The following is a 17,173-nucleotide window of genomic DNA, read 5'->3' on the forward strand; positions in this document are numbered from 1 at the left end:
GAGAATTTTAAGGACTTTATCTAGCTCAGGAAAGAGGAGAATTTTCTTATATTCACACTTGTCAGTAGATGATAAACATTAATATTTAAATTGTTTAGTTTTTTGGGGGGGAATAAACATGGCAGTGTAACTCGCTACTGAAGACGACAGTTAAATGGAACAGATTTCAAAGCAGGAAAAAGGTGGCCTACATTACATACTCACCTTTTGTATAAACTGAAATAAATGAAAAAAGTTTTGTCAGTGCAGTATAAGGATTCACTTCAAGTCGGGAATGTCAGCATGCTGTCTGATCTTGTGATCCCGAAGTGTGGTCAGGAAAGTGCCAAAATATATAAAGACTCCAGTAGCAACAGCAGAGCTCTTGCCAAGCTTGACAAGCTCCCCAACTGTCCTTACCTTAATGCAGGTATACACAGCATATTTTTTTCTTTTCAGTGTCTCCCTATTATTACTTCGTAACATAAACCCTGCATAGTGTAAAAGAGACCTTCAAGGACGTGGTCTAAACTCATCCTTGTGTCGAAGCAACACAGAGCAACTGATGAAGTCTTATCTAAATGTGAAAGTATGTCAACAATTTCTACAGCGTGACAGTTGACAATTAAAATGTGTTGGAGGAGTCTTAGGTTTCAAACTGCAGTGATGTGGAGTGAATCACTTGGGGGTGGGCAGTGTTGTTTAGGGGGGCGTTTTTTTTCTAGGTTAGTCTGGGTACAAAAGTGTGTGGGCCTGTGGTCTGAGAGTAGACTGTAGGTGCTATGAATACGCTGTCGACCCTGAGCAACATATTGAGGAGATAAAACATGGGCGTGTACAATGAACAAGGGTAAGGGACTCCAGTTTGTACTGTACGTATTAATGGAGGCTTGGCATTATGTCAATAGAAGAGCAAACAGACAAACTCACCTTGACTTTAAATTCATTGCAACCCCACAGACTGTAAACTGTGAAGAGAGAGAATTTATGCTTATCTGAGGCTTTCAGAATGATTAACTGGAAGTCTTGTAGAATCCTTTTTGAGCTTCTTTTACCCTTGCACTCTACTTTTTTGGGGGTTAGGCTTTAATTTAATGAGGTCACTGATACACTTTTTATTCACAACACAAGGTGACAAAATAAAAGTGCTATATTCATTATTTATTTGTTCTTTGGTTCCATTGAGATTACATGAATTAAAGTTACTATTACGATTATTATAATGAATATTATTATAAAATGTTTCCAGTTCCTTTTGTAGTTTCCAGTTGTGTATAATTGCAAGGCATCATACTTAAATGTTTTTCCAAATTTGTCCTTTAATTGGGTAACCAAAATATTAGAAACAGCCCTCTTTGTGATGTAGTGCAGTTCCTACAAGCTACAACCACAATAATAAACAATTCATTTGTTACCTCTGTGATGAAACTGAACAGTATTACTTTTTAAAAACATAATTGTTTCACAATTGTTCGATAAGTGCTTATTGTTTCATTCACAAACTTATGTCTCTGCAGGGCAGCCATCAAGGAGACAGAATCTCGTCACATGGTGATCACGGATGGCAAAGGTGGCACTACCCGCCAAAGCCGCATGTCAGCGCCCATGTCACACTGCCTACCGCAAAGCAAACTTCCCCCAAAGGATGTCTTCACTGACATGATGTATATGGGTCAGTTGATCTGGACTGAACTATTGCATTTTTAAGAATGAGTGAATGCGGGTATCCCAGAAATACACTAAGTCCCCTACTATTGAACATCCGACGTGCGAACATTCGGAGATACGAACACAAGCCGACTGGTCTATATTTTCATGTGTTTTGCCTTATAAGTACATATTTATACTGCTACATGCTTGACCGGCAAACCCATATTTATACTGGTGCATGCTTGACCAGCAGAGGGCACTGTGACACTGCTAATGGGACCAACAGATACAGGAAGACGAAGAGGAGAGAGGAAGGCTAAGAGTTTTATGATACAACCCGGACAGAGCGTGTGATTAAAGTTTATGAAGAGTTAATATGCCTGCTTAATTCTACACCACCCACAGAACACTACCTCTTTTAGAAGAGTCTAACAACGACCATTTGTCCTTTTTTCAATAACTCCTCCTCCTCCTCCACCACAACGACTATGCTCGACCACTCCTCTTCAAAGGTAAATAACATTTATCATTATGTATTATTATATCACTTTTATTATTGTTTTTTTCATTAATTATCCTCGTTTAATATTACTACTGCATCCAAACTCATATTTACATACATACGCATATACTGTACATGTATACATGTACATGTAGTACCTATATCATTGGTAATATTACCTTTTCCCCTACTTAAGAACAATTCCAATTACGAACGGTCGTCTGGAACCAATTGTGTTTGTTAGTTGGGGACTTAGTGTACATAGGAGGAAGCTCAACACAGGTTAATGTCATGATGGTGCCAGCTGGCTAGTTTCCATTGAGGGAGACATTCAACTTCATCCTGATAAGAGGAGACCCCGGCGACACATTTTGTCAGATTACTCTCTCCAACACCTTAAGAAAAACAAAGTCTTCCCTGTTACAAATAACACATCTGTTTCTACGCTGCTAGCAGAGCTCCAGAGACTTGCCAGTGTGTTATCTTCTCTTCATAACAGTGCTTTCCTGGGGGGTCACCATGGCAACCAGTCAATAGAGCCATGTTTAAATGTCACTAGCCAGGCATTTTTTCACCATTTTTCCGTGGTTTCGCTCTGTAAACCAACACAAAATTAGGGGACAAAATTGGCAGTAATTTTTCACCTTTGGATGTATTATTAGAGCTCTAATTGAGGCTGTGCGGTGCCTGTTTGGAAGGGTATTCCTCCAATGCTAGGTCCCAGGTGTGAAGTTTTAACACCTGCTTCACTGTATAAAAGGTAAAGGTGGATAAATGCTACATCTACAGTTAAGCCTCTGATATTGGTGTACCCGTTTCCAAGTAGGCTATGTTTGTAATTGTTTACACCTGTCTGAAGCCCCTTTGTTTTTGGTTTTTGCAATGGTGAACAATTAGGTCAGTCTAGAACCATGTATCATTATTGCCAAATGTAATAAAGCATTTGCTGTTTTGTTTAACAGTGGGTGGATGGACCAAGGATGACCCCTCATGTCTGGTCGAGCAGTTCTCTACCGAGTTTAATGAGTGGAGGACAGCATCTCACATGGTCAACCAACGTGGCAACATGGCAGTGGGGACCCTAGATGGCAAGATCTACGCAGTCGGTGGAGAGGACAATGTCCGGTGTTACAGCAATGTAGAGCGGTAAGCTGCTGCTTTCTAAAAATGTGTGTGGAACAATGGGATTTGGCTTGTTTTATTCACTTGAATGGATTTCATTTGGATGGGTGCTTTTCAAAGTGAGGTAGGAAGTGCCAGAAAAAAAAAATTCAAACCTGCTCAAGTAACTTCAGTTATGTTTTAAAGTAAAAATAAATACGTTTTTAGTTCCTATGGTGAGAATTAAAAGTTCTAGGAGTAGGGGAGACCCTAACTGTATTCTCTGAGGAGAGTACATTGTGCCACACTTTAAAAACCCTGATCTAGACTCAGGACGGTCATTTGACAATGCCCTTGATCGATATACTGTACTGTTCATTATTTAAAATGGGTGACCATTCTCTGAATGTGTCTATATGTGCCCTGCGATTGGCTGGCGACCTGTCCAGGGTGTACCCCGCCTCTCGCCCAAGGTCAGCTGGGATAGGCCGCACGGTGGCCTAGCAATATATGAACGAATCTCCTTTGGCCATGTCTGTGTGGAGTTTGCATGTTCTCCCCATGCGTGCGTGGGTTTTCTCCCACATTCCAAAAAAAACATAGGTTAGGTTAGGTTAATTGGCGACTCTAAATTGTCCATAGGTATGAATGTGAGTATGAATGGTTATTTGTCTATATGTGCCCTGCCATTGGCTGGCGACCAGTCCAGGGTGTACACCGCCTCTCGCCCAAAGTCAGCTGGATAGGCTCCTGCTACCCTAGTGAGGATAAGCGGCATGGAAGATGAACGGACATATGTTGCTACACGTGTTACTGAACACCAGAGGTCAGCATTAAGGCAGAAATTATTTGTGGCCTTGTACTCAACATGGGTTGTTTGGGACACATGTACATGGACACACACACACACACACACACACACACATATATACATATATATATATATATATATATATATTGACTATAAGCTTGGCTCCCACACTATCAGATAGCTCAAAGGAGTTGGCTACTCTCCAGTTCCCACAGAGAGGCACTTCTTGACGAAATGAGCATCGATGACCCCACATTTGGGAAAGACCCACTCCAGCCTGCCATCATGGTGATCTGAGCTGTACTTATCCCTGAAGGCCAGTTGCAGTGCTGTGGAGGCATCGTACTTTTCCGATTGAAAAGAAGAGTAATGAGACACACCACTGGGTTTCCTGACACTTTAAGTTCAGTTTTTTGGAGCCTACCCCAGTTGTGCATAGGATGAAAGGTAGAATTCTTGCCAGTCAATCCCTGGGCAACTGAGTGGAATCACTCTCACAGCTGCACAGAATACCCTACCCCAAACCACTGAAAGACAAACTGAAAGAAAAGAATTAGAGAACAACTGATTTTGTCTCCCTACCAACTTTGACACCCTGACCCTACACCGGCAGGTACGACCCAGACGCAGACAGCTGGAGTGCAGATGTAGCACCCTTGGATAGCCCCCGCAGTGGAGTGTGCGTGGTGGCGATGGATGGATACTTGTACGCTATTGGAGGACATGATGGGATTACTGCTATGAATACCGTGGAGAGGTACTGTGGGACTGTTAGAATATACATAAAATTTAATATTATTATTAAAGACTGTGACGAATGATGCTTAAATACTGTAATTTATGTGGGTGCAGTTGTTACCAGACTATTCTCTCTGACTTTCCTTAAAAGCATCTTATATAACACAGTTGAAGAAATAAAAATCACATTGTGATGACTAACAAAGTAGGTGGTGAAAAGGTGTTTTTGTGCTTTTTGTTTTGTCGCTGCAGGTACGATCCAAAAATGAACGCATGGAGCAAGCAGGTGCCGATGCTGACGAGACGCAGCGGAGCTGTGGCCTCTGTGCTGGATGATCACTTGTATGTGATTGGAGGCAATGATGGAGATCTGACGCTCAACTCAGGTACAACATGTGGCTGGAAAATAAATGTACAAGCTTACAGGATAAGGCCATTCTTTGTAAATGTGTTGTTGTTATGACTATTATTGATTATTATGATATTATTATTATTGTGCCTGTTGTGAGATCATTTAAATCTGCAATAAAAACCTGTTGTTCTGGTGATTAAGTCTGGTGCTTGTCTCACCGAACAATTACTGACACCTAGTGACCAATGTAGAATTCTACATTCAAAATTTTAATGAGGCATCTTCCTTTTGCAGTCGTCCCTTGCTGCATTGCAGTTCGAACATCATGCCCTCACTCTATCTCGTTTAAATGATTGCTGTTTCGTGGTTGAATACTGCCTGTTTTTTTAAAAAATGCATATTTAAGTAAAGTTTACTTATTCTTCTTGGCCTAAATTAAGCATTTTCAAGCATAAAAATGGCTAAATGAACTAAAATACAAATACAAGGCAGAAGAAGCATTCTAATTGTGAATGTAGTTTTCTACATTGGCCACAAGGTGTCAGTAATTGTTCAGTGAGACAAGCACCAGAGGTGATCACAAGAACAGGCAATTATTGCAGGTCTAAATGATCTCACGACAATAAATTTAGGTGAATGTTTGCTTCGATATATATATTTGCTTCAATATGCATATTTATTTTTTTTTACTAATAATAGGCGGAATTCAACCATGAAACAGCATAATTAATTAATTATGTTTGAAAAACCGTGATAGAGTAACGCCACGAAATTCAAACTGCAATGTGGTGAGGGACGACTGTACATGTGCTACCCATTGACTTCCGGAATACGGCTAGAGGTACAGCAGATACTTTGTAACTATTTAGAGGTTTCTCAAGAAAGCCACCTCTGCATCAGAAAATACCTAACTTGATTATTTTGTACGGTACAACACGTCTGCATACTTTGACAGCTTTCGGATATGGCCACACAGACACAGTCTCACACACACACACACACACACACACACACACACACACACACACGCACGCATGCACACACACAAATGCCCTCTGACTTTGCCAAAGATAAACAGAGTTGTCATGCTGCCACCCATTTTGACTATTTCTGTCTCTGAGAAGTGCAGGCCCATGAAATTCCCACAGCCCATTTTGGTCAAGTTCAGGGTCTGCTTTTTATCCATTTAAGAATACAATATTTAAAGATAAAGATTAGAAACATGAATGAAGATTTATTTTGGCCTTTTTGGGAGGCATTTTAAATATTATACAGTAGGCAGCTCCATTATTGTATTTGCGCAGTAGCTTTGTATGAAATAGTAAACAAACCCCGGTCTGATATTCTTTGTATAATAATTTATTATAATATCTACAGTATATCCATAATGCATATTTATAATCTATACTAATAATACTGTATATGTTTCCTTAATTTTTCACAGTGGAGAAATACAACCCTGAGGACGGCACCTGGTCGATATGTGGCCACATGTCCACTCCCAGAGAGAACGCAGGCTGCGCTGTGTACCTCGGGCACATCTACGTGGCCGGGGGCAAAGACAACTTCGGCTTGAATCTATGCACAGTGGAGCGCTTCAACCCGGACACCATCAGGTGGACTCCTGTCAAACGCTTGAGAAGCAAGAGGGACAATGTAAGTCGATGCACATGGGACCTCTGTATTGATTTACCACCTCGAATGTGGCGGAGGAAATGTTATTGTTAGTTAAGGCTCTCAAGTTGTGTGTTTAAGGTGTCCCTTGTGGTGTTTGACGGTGCTTTGCTGGCCGCTGGGGGCTCTGACGGTGTCACTGATTTAAAAACAATAGAAGTTTACGATCATGAAAGCAACACATGGAGGTAAGAGGAGAATCTATGCTGCTGCAGTTGTTTCTGTAGTCACTTACATCTTATTGTTAGCCATTCCTAACCATTGTTGCTTATGTCTCTTCTATTTACCTAACATTATTGCTGTTACCTTCCTGAAAAACTAAATCAATAGGGAGTAAACTGTTGTAAAGGACCACTCAAGATGGAGAGACGGGGGGGTTCATGCCGATGAGCAAATTCCAACATTAACATGAAGGGTTATAAAATAAAACATATCAACCCTAGTTTAAAAAAAAAGTATTTAGGATATAACTTGGAAAAAAATACTAACCTCAGATTTTCAAATTGTTATGGTTTTTAGTTTATAATATTAAAGTATAAACTGACCCTCTCCTATCACTCATTATGATACATTGCAGTTGTACACCACTACAACCACCATAATAAACATAGTTACATTAATTACTCTTGTAAAGGCTGATTATTTGATAGAGCCCTCCTCATTAGATTTTGCAGGTGTACATTATATTGTAACCAGTACTTTAACAACATAATTAAATAAATGTTTTGCATGTTACAGGTATAGAATAACTCCGTCCATTGCGATTCATCAAACTTCACCACTACTTTCAATGACATTTAAATCAAAACAGAGAGCGAGCCTAGCGGCGAAACAGAGTGACTTTGTGATTCATACGGCCAGCTCATGCGAGGCTCCTATATAAGCCTTAAGGCTGCTTACTGGATCTGAGTGCCTTACTGTCTGACTGTTTCCCTTCTCTGGTCTGTTTTTAGACACTTTGGAAGTATGAAGCACAAGCATCCAGGAGGCAAAGTGGCTGTGCTTTGCTGAGACCCAACAATGGAGCATTATTACATGAGGGGGACAGTAGTGATAGAGAAAGATAGCCTAATGGATGTCTGTGTCTCACTCCAGGACACGCTGTGGTACACTTCAGCCCCAGCAGCATAATGACTGAATAATTGAAGAGTTCGCTCAAAAAATGAGCTGCATTAGTAAATCGCTGGTACAAAACAACTCCACGCATTGAATTAAAGCGCATTACAGGCTAAAAGGTTACCTTTTGCTATTTTTACCTCCTCTGCTTAGAAAAAGGGGTCTTTTGGAGGTGATCCGTACATGCACATACAATATGAGAAGAGGAAAAAGTGTTTTGTGCCTAATATAAATACAGTACAACCTCTCAGGTCCACAACAATGTAATTGGTCTCATAGTAAATAATAGAAATAATAATAATACTGTTTCACGGTCAAACTGTCACCATCTATAAAACCTTCATAAATGTTAATGGTGTTTTTAAGTAACATTATGAACTGCCACACAAGTGTAAAAAGAAGTTAGCCTCTTAATAGTAGGACAAAACCAATCAAAAACGAATGATAAATTACAACTGCACCGCAGGCGTCCGCAACCACCAGGACCGGTTCGGACCCTCCCATGATAAAAAACAAAAAAAAGTTTTACATTTTTTTAAGATAGTTTTGTCAATAACTACATCAAATGTTATGAAATTGCATATACATTTTGGAAATAAAGGTGATTATTTGACAAACATATAATATACTCAGACATTTATTTTACTCTGACATCACACTGGTGTCAAAGTTGGGTGCATGCAATTACGTCACATGTGCCCGTTGCTTTTATGCTATGAGCCAAACCACTTGTGTGTTTGCTGTGTGCGAGGAGAAATTGATGGTTTCATCTTTACATCATCTTACATCGTCTTCCACAACTTCATCTTTACATTTCATCTTTATGACTAAAATTATCATATATATGACATATATATCATATACTGTATATCATATCTCACCCATATTAGCCTCACTGCACTCATTACCTGTCAAATTTAGAATTGAGTTTTAAAATTCTCCTTCTTGCATATGAAGCACTACACAATCAGGCACCAGTATATCTTAAAGAGCTCCTAGAACCCAATCAACCCAGGAGAACACTGCGCTCCCAGAATTTACAATTACTTGCCACTCCTAGAATTTTTAGAAGTAGAATGGGAGGCAGAACATTTAGTTATTGGGCTCCTCTGTTGTGGAACCATCTCCCCCACTCAATCCAGGGGACAGACACCCTCTCTCCATGTAAAAGTCAACTGAAAACGTACCTATTTTCTAAAACATATAGTTAGAACTGACCCCTTATATGCTGATATGTATCAGAGACACTCTATGTTCCTTGGACTAAGACGAAGACTTCTAGCTTAATCTACCATCTATCCCTCTACTCTATTTTTATATCTTAACCCAACCGATTGAGGCAGATGGCCGCCCCACAGAGCCTGGTTTCTGCCAAGTGCTTGCTCATGTGGGGTTTCAGTTGGTTCTTTGTTTTTCATTTATGAATGTCACCTCCATTTGTAAAGTGCCATGAGACAACTGCTGTTGTGATTTGACGCTGCTGTATGTAAATAAATGGATTGATTGATTGATTGAAAACTAACTACCCAGAACTTTGCACAATGGCATTGAAAACTTTGTTGCCATTCCCGCCCGATCCATCACGCATCTCTTAGCAGTCCCACACGTGTAAAAAGAAAATGACCACTCTAAAACATAAAAACAATAAAAACGCAATTAAAAACATAATTCTGTATTAGTCCTAAAGTGGGGATTAAGTACGGTATAATGGGATCTCTAAATTAGAATTGCAGATCAAATATGCCACAAAAATTGCACATAAAACATTGTCACGTCACATGTAACATGCAAGACTCTGGGCAAATCTTGTGAGACCTCAACATACTTCATGACATCAAAAGATAAACTGCTTGATGGATTTTGTTAATGAGGGTTTTGCTGTTTTAGCATATTTATCGCCTCTTTTTCACAGAGATCCCGCAAAATTGACACATCAGAACTATAACAGTAGATCCGCCCTTTTTTCACTTGCCTTTTATTAAAAAAACAGCGAAAGTCATATACTGACACAACTATGTGTCCTTTCACACAGCACTAGAGCATCGCACCAGCAGATAATGAGATACAATGTTTACAGTTAGACAACAACAATTGCTTTCAACACAACAGGGCGGGAGATGTGAGCATCCATCCTGCCTCTGTTACGGCTCTGATACTGCTCCAAAAATGGCCCCATTCCAAATTTATACCATTTATACAGAACAGAAACACAGGACGAAAAAGGCAGAACAATGCTCTACATAAACATAACTATTTAAATAATAAGCTAACTTTTACACTTGGATGCCCATTAAGAATGTTAAATTGTGACATAAGTCATCTTCTGTACAGCGATGGTGGCAGTTTGACCCTGGAACGGATTCATTCCATTTCAATGATTTCTTATGAGAAAAACAATAAATTTGTGTTCAACCTTTGAAAAGATACCTGACATGTTTTTTTTTTATCGTGAGATAAGAAACTAAGTACAGATAGAATACTGAATGTTGTAAGTGTGAGACATTGTACTGTAAATATACTGTCTCTTTACAATCATACTGCATCTGTGCCTCTCTGTGATTTTCCTTGTATAAACATAAAGACAAGGGTCATACAAAATGATCAAGTTTTGTGCAAATCTGAAGATCCAGAGTGAGACGAGGAGAGTGAGTGAGTGAAATGGTACGGCATAAGTGGCTGTGTGGGCTTGAAAACGATGACGCTCCGAGCTCTTTCCCCCCTCGAGGATAATGGGCTGAAACGCGGTGAGGCTGGCTGAGCACAAGGAATACAACACACCGAGCCGCAAACAGCTTTTCTGGAGACACAGTCGCCTTCCAGTACCTCTCCTCCTCATTGTGAGTGTATACAATGAATGTTTTCTTCAACTTGAGGGGGTCCATTGTGAGACAAATGGTGGAGGATAGACCTGCTGCAGGTATGTAGTAAAATGGAAAATACAGTGTATTGTGTTTATTATGTGCTAGAAGTTGCATGTTTGCAATGGAATTTATGTGAGTGGCTACTACTATTATAGACGTGTGTGTGTGTGTTTTAATACAAAATGTAGTCTTATCTGTTGCATTTTCTGGAACACAACAGTGAGGAATATGAGCATTCACTTACCTAATTCTGTTATGTGACAACTTTCCAGCCATAATTCATGGTTGGCCGGTAGATGGCGAGTTACCTATCGGTGCTTCCAGGTTGATGGATGGGTGCCTTCCTCCTCCTCTTCCTTTTGTGTGTCCACTGGAAAGATGCTGATGCTGACAGTAGCATATTATCACCAGTCGGTGTGTCTAAGAAGCAGTCGTAATGGCGCAGGAGTTTATTTTAGAAAAACAGATAAAGAGGAACGTAAGATGCGACCCTGGGTAATGTAGTCCGTCAACTAGCTAACAAAGTTGTTGCTAAGGGACACGCGTGTCACTCCGCATCGCTGCAAGGTTGTTGGGTTGGCGGATTGATATGTAAATCAGCTGTCAGGTGTGCCGTAATTCTTTTTTTAACAGCGTTTCAGCCAATCAGTCGCTGAAGAAGACTGGGACTAGTTTTTTGGTGCAAAATCTCCACCTTGTGAGCTAGCTTGCCCGAGACGCAGTGTCCTCTGCATTCACACATGTCGTGTTTTGTTTGCTTTGAATGCCCGCTTTAATGGACATGACCCGGCTTTGTCACGGACACAATGGTGGAACAGGCCCGCTGTTACGCAAGGAACACCATAAAGCAAGTTTACGCTGATGGGACCGCGGTTAGGGACGGGAACGCAGGCAGGTAACCGGTGTTAGCATTGTTTATGTTAGGTGTTGTCCATAATGCTCCGACTTCTGTTTGTTGTGATGTTGTTGTAACGAGCTTGTTGTAATGATTTATCTTTAAAAGCCCTGCTCAATATTGATTTGAAGAAATTGACTAGTTCAGGCTTTTCGAGTAGCTTAATAGTTAACATTTTGTGTCATCACTTTATAATCATTTATGTACAGTATCGACCAAAATGTGTGTACACTTCTCACATTTCAGCAAGCATCCTTTCAACAGACAATACTATATAAATGGCATAACTTAGAGTAGTCAGTGTACAGCTTGTATTGCATATCATATAGGCATCACGACATGAGTGGGATCCCCAGAAGGAAGTTGAAGTAGATGTGAAATAGACAATGTATGTTTTTCTTTGTCTTTATTAAACACTTTGCTACAGAAATGGGTTGTGCTATAGTACTGTAAATGCTGCATTGAAAAAAAAAGCCAATCATCCACAATCCTTATATGAAACATGAGCACACATGTCTTTCCCTTTTCTGTGTGTTCCAAAGAGAGAAAAATGCACAAGGAGCAAGTTTAGTGGGTTAGCGCTCTGTTGAGTTGAAAGTCAGACTTGCGTGTTCAGCGAAGCAGTCATAATCTTTTGGGAACTCCTCATAACGCCTCATTACGTACTCATTTTTTGTAAAATACACTAGCTGGGATCGCTTCAGTTTTCAGCGAAAGTAGAATAATATGACGGCAAACACCCCCTTTCGTGTGTACACACACTTAGCACAAAGCCGAAAACTGGACTTGACAAAGTAAGTTGATAACCACCGTGGCGGAACCAATTAAGTCTGTTTGCGGATTTTAGGTTTTGTCGAGTTGCATCTTAAGCACAAAGCCTGGGTTTGTTAAGCCACTTTTGCCGTATACCCCATAAGTCAGTACAGATTGGTGTTCTATCGCATTGTTTTGGAGTAGGATCGCTAACTCGGTAGTGGCGTGCATCACTACGCCAGAAAAATAGTTCTTCGTGTTAGCTGCTACAATAACAATGTCGCTGTAGCTTGGTTTATATACAGGTCAGTTATGTAAATTAACATTGTTGGTGTTTTTTGGGAGTTTTGTTTTTTAGGGCTTTATTGTTGAAATAGGTGTCTGCCGTTACATGCATTGTTAGCTCCCACATGTTTTTTAGCTGTTTTTCTTTCTTTAGAACACGCAGAAGAAAGACGTGTGGTCGTGTTTCACACAAGGATTCTGGATGATGGGCAAAATTCCAAAAAAAGTGCAGTTTTCCTTTAAGTCTTTCAAAACGGATATCCTTTTGTGGTGCCCCTGGTAGAATGGCTATCTTCTGTTTTGTTCCATGAAGTTGCAGCATTTCCTGTTTGCATGTGTTGTGGGGGGTTGTTTGTGTTTTTTATGTGTGTTTTGCAGCATTTTTCTTTTGTATTTGTTTTTGGTCCTGCAGCATTTATGGGATTGCAGCATTGTCTGTTGCATGTGTTTTTATGGTGTTTGTGTGTTTTGTTTTTGTATCGTTTCTGTATTTGGAGCGTTAGGACGTTGCTGCACCTGTCAGCCACCTTAGAGTACACCCAATCTGTCCAAATTGTACCAGTTGTGTCCAAAGTGTCAATATTAGTGTGAGCACCATTGTTAATCGTCTTGGGCACAAAACTAAAACTCAACTCGGAACCCCCGACTTCACTTCCTGTTTGTTACTCCACTCAATTCACCAAGGGAACACATTTACTGCAACACACATGAACACGAGTCTTTATGTCTTAAATGGCTTATTTTCTCTGAATATGTCTACTATATTGGGTGATACGTTTGTAGAGGTGACTATAGGGGTGTTATTTCATGTCTAGAGCACTCTAACTACTCGGGGGACACTCATTACAATTTTCTGGCTGATCACCAATCGTCATAAAGTCTAACCTGCCTATTCCGATTTTGGCCGATACATATTTTTTTTGTTAGAACTGACAGCATGCACCTTCAATGTTCCGATCTTATTTTGTTGAAAAGCATTGAACAATACCTGTGAAACACTACAAATTTGCTGTTTTAACTGCACGTGAGGTAGTTCTTTCAAATATATAAATGAAATGTTCAGAAAATTGCTGTCCAAACTATTATTTATTATTTACCAAAATTAAAGTGCACAGTGACTGAAAATGGCTGGTTAATGCAATGCCATGAACTCCATAATTTTCCTCGTAGTGGTGAAAGCTATTTTTTATGAGACCCTTATTTTGTTACTAAAAGAACGCAGGATGTGGCACGCAGTGCTCTTATTTTGAAGGCCGGATGTGTGTTGCGTGTGTTGAGAAGGTGTCTTGACTGTTGCTAAAGAGACAAGCTGTGTACATGAATAAATGTTTCTCCTGCAGCTGTGGCCCCTGTCCTATATTTACACCAAACTTCCACAACTTCAGCAAGCATCCCGATTCCCTCCTTTTCAGTAGCTTTGCTCTTTTCATTGCTCAAAAGCGCTAACAGCAGGCCGCTGTCTGGCTCTTTGCACCGGCTACGTTTAGCATTAGGCTTGATTGCCTGTCAGTCTGGCAGAGCAAAAGGGGATAGTGACTGACTTTTAGACCTTTTGTGGAGGTAGAAAAGGTCCGGATCGGCCAATCGCCAATAACCCAAAATTAAGGAAATCATTGCCGTTCAATCAGCGCATGCTTACTAATTACAAAAATATTCTATCTATCAATAAGGAGTCCTACTTTGTGGAAATTCATTTCTGGAGCCAATTAACCATGATAAATGAGGGAATACTGTATAGTGCTATACAAGCTGTACACTGACAACTGTAATGTATTTGCAGGTTTAATTTCTTTTATATGGCGAAGGTATAATAGAAGTGCTTGCTGAATTGTAAGCGGTGTACTCATGTTTGTGAGATACTGTATATTTCTAAATATTACAACTTAAGCAACTTAAGCCACCTTATTATTATTATTATTATTATTATTATTATTATTATTACTTCTCACTTCCATTTACAAACCATTTCTATCTTCCCTTATTTCCCCCTGCTCCATCTGCCCCTTTGCCCTAAATCTGCACCACTTCCTCCATTAAGAACAGTTATTTTCAGCTGTGCCACAACCATTATGTTTCTTCTCAGAGGTCATGGCCTTTGAATCCACATAAGGGCCAGTTCTGGTTGAAGAGCTTACAGTCATCTGTATCTTGCAGCTCTGTTGTCTTAGTCGAGGTAAAGTAAAATAGAGTGCACATCATAGACTCTGCCTGCCCTGTTCCAATCCAGATTCACTTGCATTTGACTAAATTTCCTTGGTAGACAACAGGGAAAATTATCCTTAATTGTTATTTTTAGTTTTTAATGGAATGTTCTGAACTCCTGTCTCCATCCCAGTGTTTTATTGAGTATAAAAATACTGCTTGGTGAAGTTGTGCTATAGTGGAGGTCCATGCGTTTCCTACAAGTGATGCTGTCCTTCTTTGGACTACAAACTAATTGAGATAGAATAAACAGCACTTCTGCTGGTTGCAGCCAAGTACTGCGCACCATTTTGCCTCAGATCTGATTAATCTACAATCAACCGAATTCTTAAAGATTGACTTTTATGTCCAACCATCCTCTCGCCCTTCCTCGCCAGCATTTTTGTGTCATATCAGGGTTTGTACTTTCACAGTCAATTGGGAAGAGCCTGTCCCCGGGTGCTATTAGGCCCAGTCAAGGCTGCCCACGCTGTGCTATGTGTATGCATACACACAAGGGTTGTGTTACCCACCAACCTATTGTTCCCACTGTTACAAGCTTCAGAGAGGAATCCAAATAGAGTGCCCAGATGCATAAATCACATGGCTGGTCATCTAAAGCTTTTTGTTAGCAAGGCTTCACTGAAGTACACGCACACACTAGAATGGATCGCATCATGTTCGAATGGAATGAAAACACATTTTCTGCAGATTATCCTATTCAGGGTCATGGGTGAGCTGGAGCCTATCACAGCTGACTTTGGATGAGAGGTAGGGTACACTCTTGACTGGTCGCCAGTCAATCACAGGACACATATGGACAAATAACCATTCACAGTCATGTTCACATCTGTGGACAATTATGTTATCCTGCTTTAAAAGAAATACCAAAGGAAACAGAACTGAGGGTGACAAAGGTAATAAAATGTTAGCACACTAATATTAAAGCAATGTACCGCAGTATTATAGCTGAGCTGAGCAGGAGTGCAAAAGCGGGAATTGTGATCATGTTACACTGACTTTCTTAAAGAGGTGAATGGTTAGTAAGTATGAACTCTCTCTGTATTGTGTGTCTCTCGCTTTCCGTCACCGAATACCCCACAAGAGGCAGCCATGAGCCCTCCACGCCGAACATCAAGTTCCCATGGTGACAGGTAATTTACCCCAAGCACTTGATTTCCATTCATGTTAATCACAAGGAACACTTACTCAATTGTATTAAGAGTTTGTAGCCACCACGGTAGTACTGTAGGTGCACACGCAGTGGATGCTGGTATGTACATGTAAGGTCTTGGCATCTCTAGTTTCACTTCTGTCTGTTCATTACATTCATTGTAATTACAAGTGTAAATAGGCATCACATCAGTCTCTATACACTTTCATTCATGTTTTCATTTATAGTAAAATGCACATTCTCATGTAATATAATTAAGTTTGCCAAGTTGGGTTTTTGTAAATGAGTGTTTGGGAAAGAGAAGATAAAAAAAAAAACAGTATAATTCCAAGAAAAATACATCTTAAAAAAAAAAAATCATTAATATTATTAGAATACATTTTTTGTGTAAATGTTAAATTTCCTACACAAGTGTAAACACAAAAGTATGAGACTACCAGCCTCCGTCAATATATGTAATAAGTCTGCATTTTTATGTAGGTTACAGTGTGGCTTGTAATATTACAGGGAAAATGTAGTCATGTTATTCAAAATTACGACTTTCTGAAGAACTAATGAGTAACTAATGAATGGTGGTTAGGGTTAGGTAAGTTCATTCCTCATTAACTATTGTATTTTTGTGTACCTTATTGTAAAGCGCTACCTTATTCTCATAATATTACATCTGTATTCTTGTTACATTTTGCTTTTTTTTGTAAAATTACACACGCATTCTTAATTAATTTTGAATTATAGCCTGTCTTTCTGAGCACCTCTTTTATTGCGCACATTGTTTTTCCTTTTCACATAACCTTGTTATTGCCTCCAGATTTCCCTGAACATTAAATGTAATGTTGTTTTTGGGGGGGGGGTTGTGATGTATTTGCCTTCAGCACATCACACACAACATGAACATGATGACGAGCAGATGCTTCTTTGTCATCCCAGCAGGCCCTCTACTGAGTCCGTGCAGAGGAACAACAGCAGCAACTCGGGCGTTATTCTGGACATCTCAGCTCTTAAGATGGCAGAAGTGGATACAGAGGTGCCTCCCCTTCCACCTCGCTACCGCTTCAGGGACCTCCTGCTTGGAGACCAGACCTTTCAGAATGATGACAGGTA

At 40.0% G+C, this 17,173-nt stretch overlaps 2 protein-coding genes across 22 annotated transcripts in view; both read left to right on the forward strand.

The window, feature by feature from the left end:
- si:ch73-29c22.1 (kelch-like protein 20) overlaps window positions 1-10,550 on the forward strand; it is a 33,406-nt gene extending 22,856 nt beyond the window's left edge. The window contains exons 3-9 of the mRNA XM_054772539.1: window positions 1,497-1,651; window positions 3,094-3,277; window positions 4,657-4,800; window positions 5,034-5,167; window positions 6,578-6,789; window positions 6,889-6,995; window positions 7,761-10,550. Coding sequence (XP_054628514.1) covers window positions 1,497-1,651; window positions 3,094-3,277; window positions 4,657-4,800; window positions 5,034-5,167; window positions 6,578-6,789; window positions 6,889-6,995; window positions 7,761-7,818 — 994 coding nt within the window. The 3' untranslated portion in view covers window positions 7,819-10,550. The remainder of the gene's footprint in view (window positions 1-1,496; window positions 1,652-3,093; window positions 3,278-4,656; window positions 4,801-5,033; window positions 5,168-6,577; window positions 6,790-6,888; window positions 6,996-7,760) is intronic.
- Window positions 10,551-10,644: 94 nt separating this feature from the next.
- Window positions 10,645-17,173, forward strand: part of LOC129179361 (potassium channel subfamily T member 1-like) — a 59,462-nt gene continuing 52,933 nt past the window's right edge. For 4 of the 21 annotated variants that reach the window (XM_054772518.1, XM_054772523.1, XM_054772520.1 and 1 more), the window contains exons 1-3: window positions 10,646-10,840; window positions 16,004-16,052; window positions 17,000-17,170. In XM_054772518.1, coding sequence (XP_054628493.1) covers window positions 10,774-10,840; window positions 16,004-16,052; window positions 17,000-17,170 — 287 coding nt within the window. In that variant the 5' untranslated portion in view covers window positions 10,646-10,773. Of the gene's footprint in view, window positions 10,841-11,091; window positions 11,680-16,003; window positions 16,053-16,999; window positions 17,171-17,173 lie in introns of those variants that run through there. The other 17 variants (XM_054772511.1, XM_054772514.1, XM_054772517.1 and 14 more) reach the window with 10 other exon arrangements.

The sequence above is a fragment of the Dunckerocampus dactyliophorus genome, chromosome 4 (genome assembly GCF_027744805.1).
Source record: "Dunckerocampus dactyliophorus isolate RoL2022-P2 chromosome 4, RoL_Ddac_1.1, whole genome shotgun sequence".
Classification (NCBI taxonomy): domain Eukaryota; kingdom Metazoa; phylum Chordata; class Actinopteri; order Syngnathiformes; family Syngnathidae; genus Dunckerocampus; species Dunckerocampus dactyliophorus.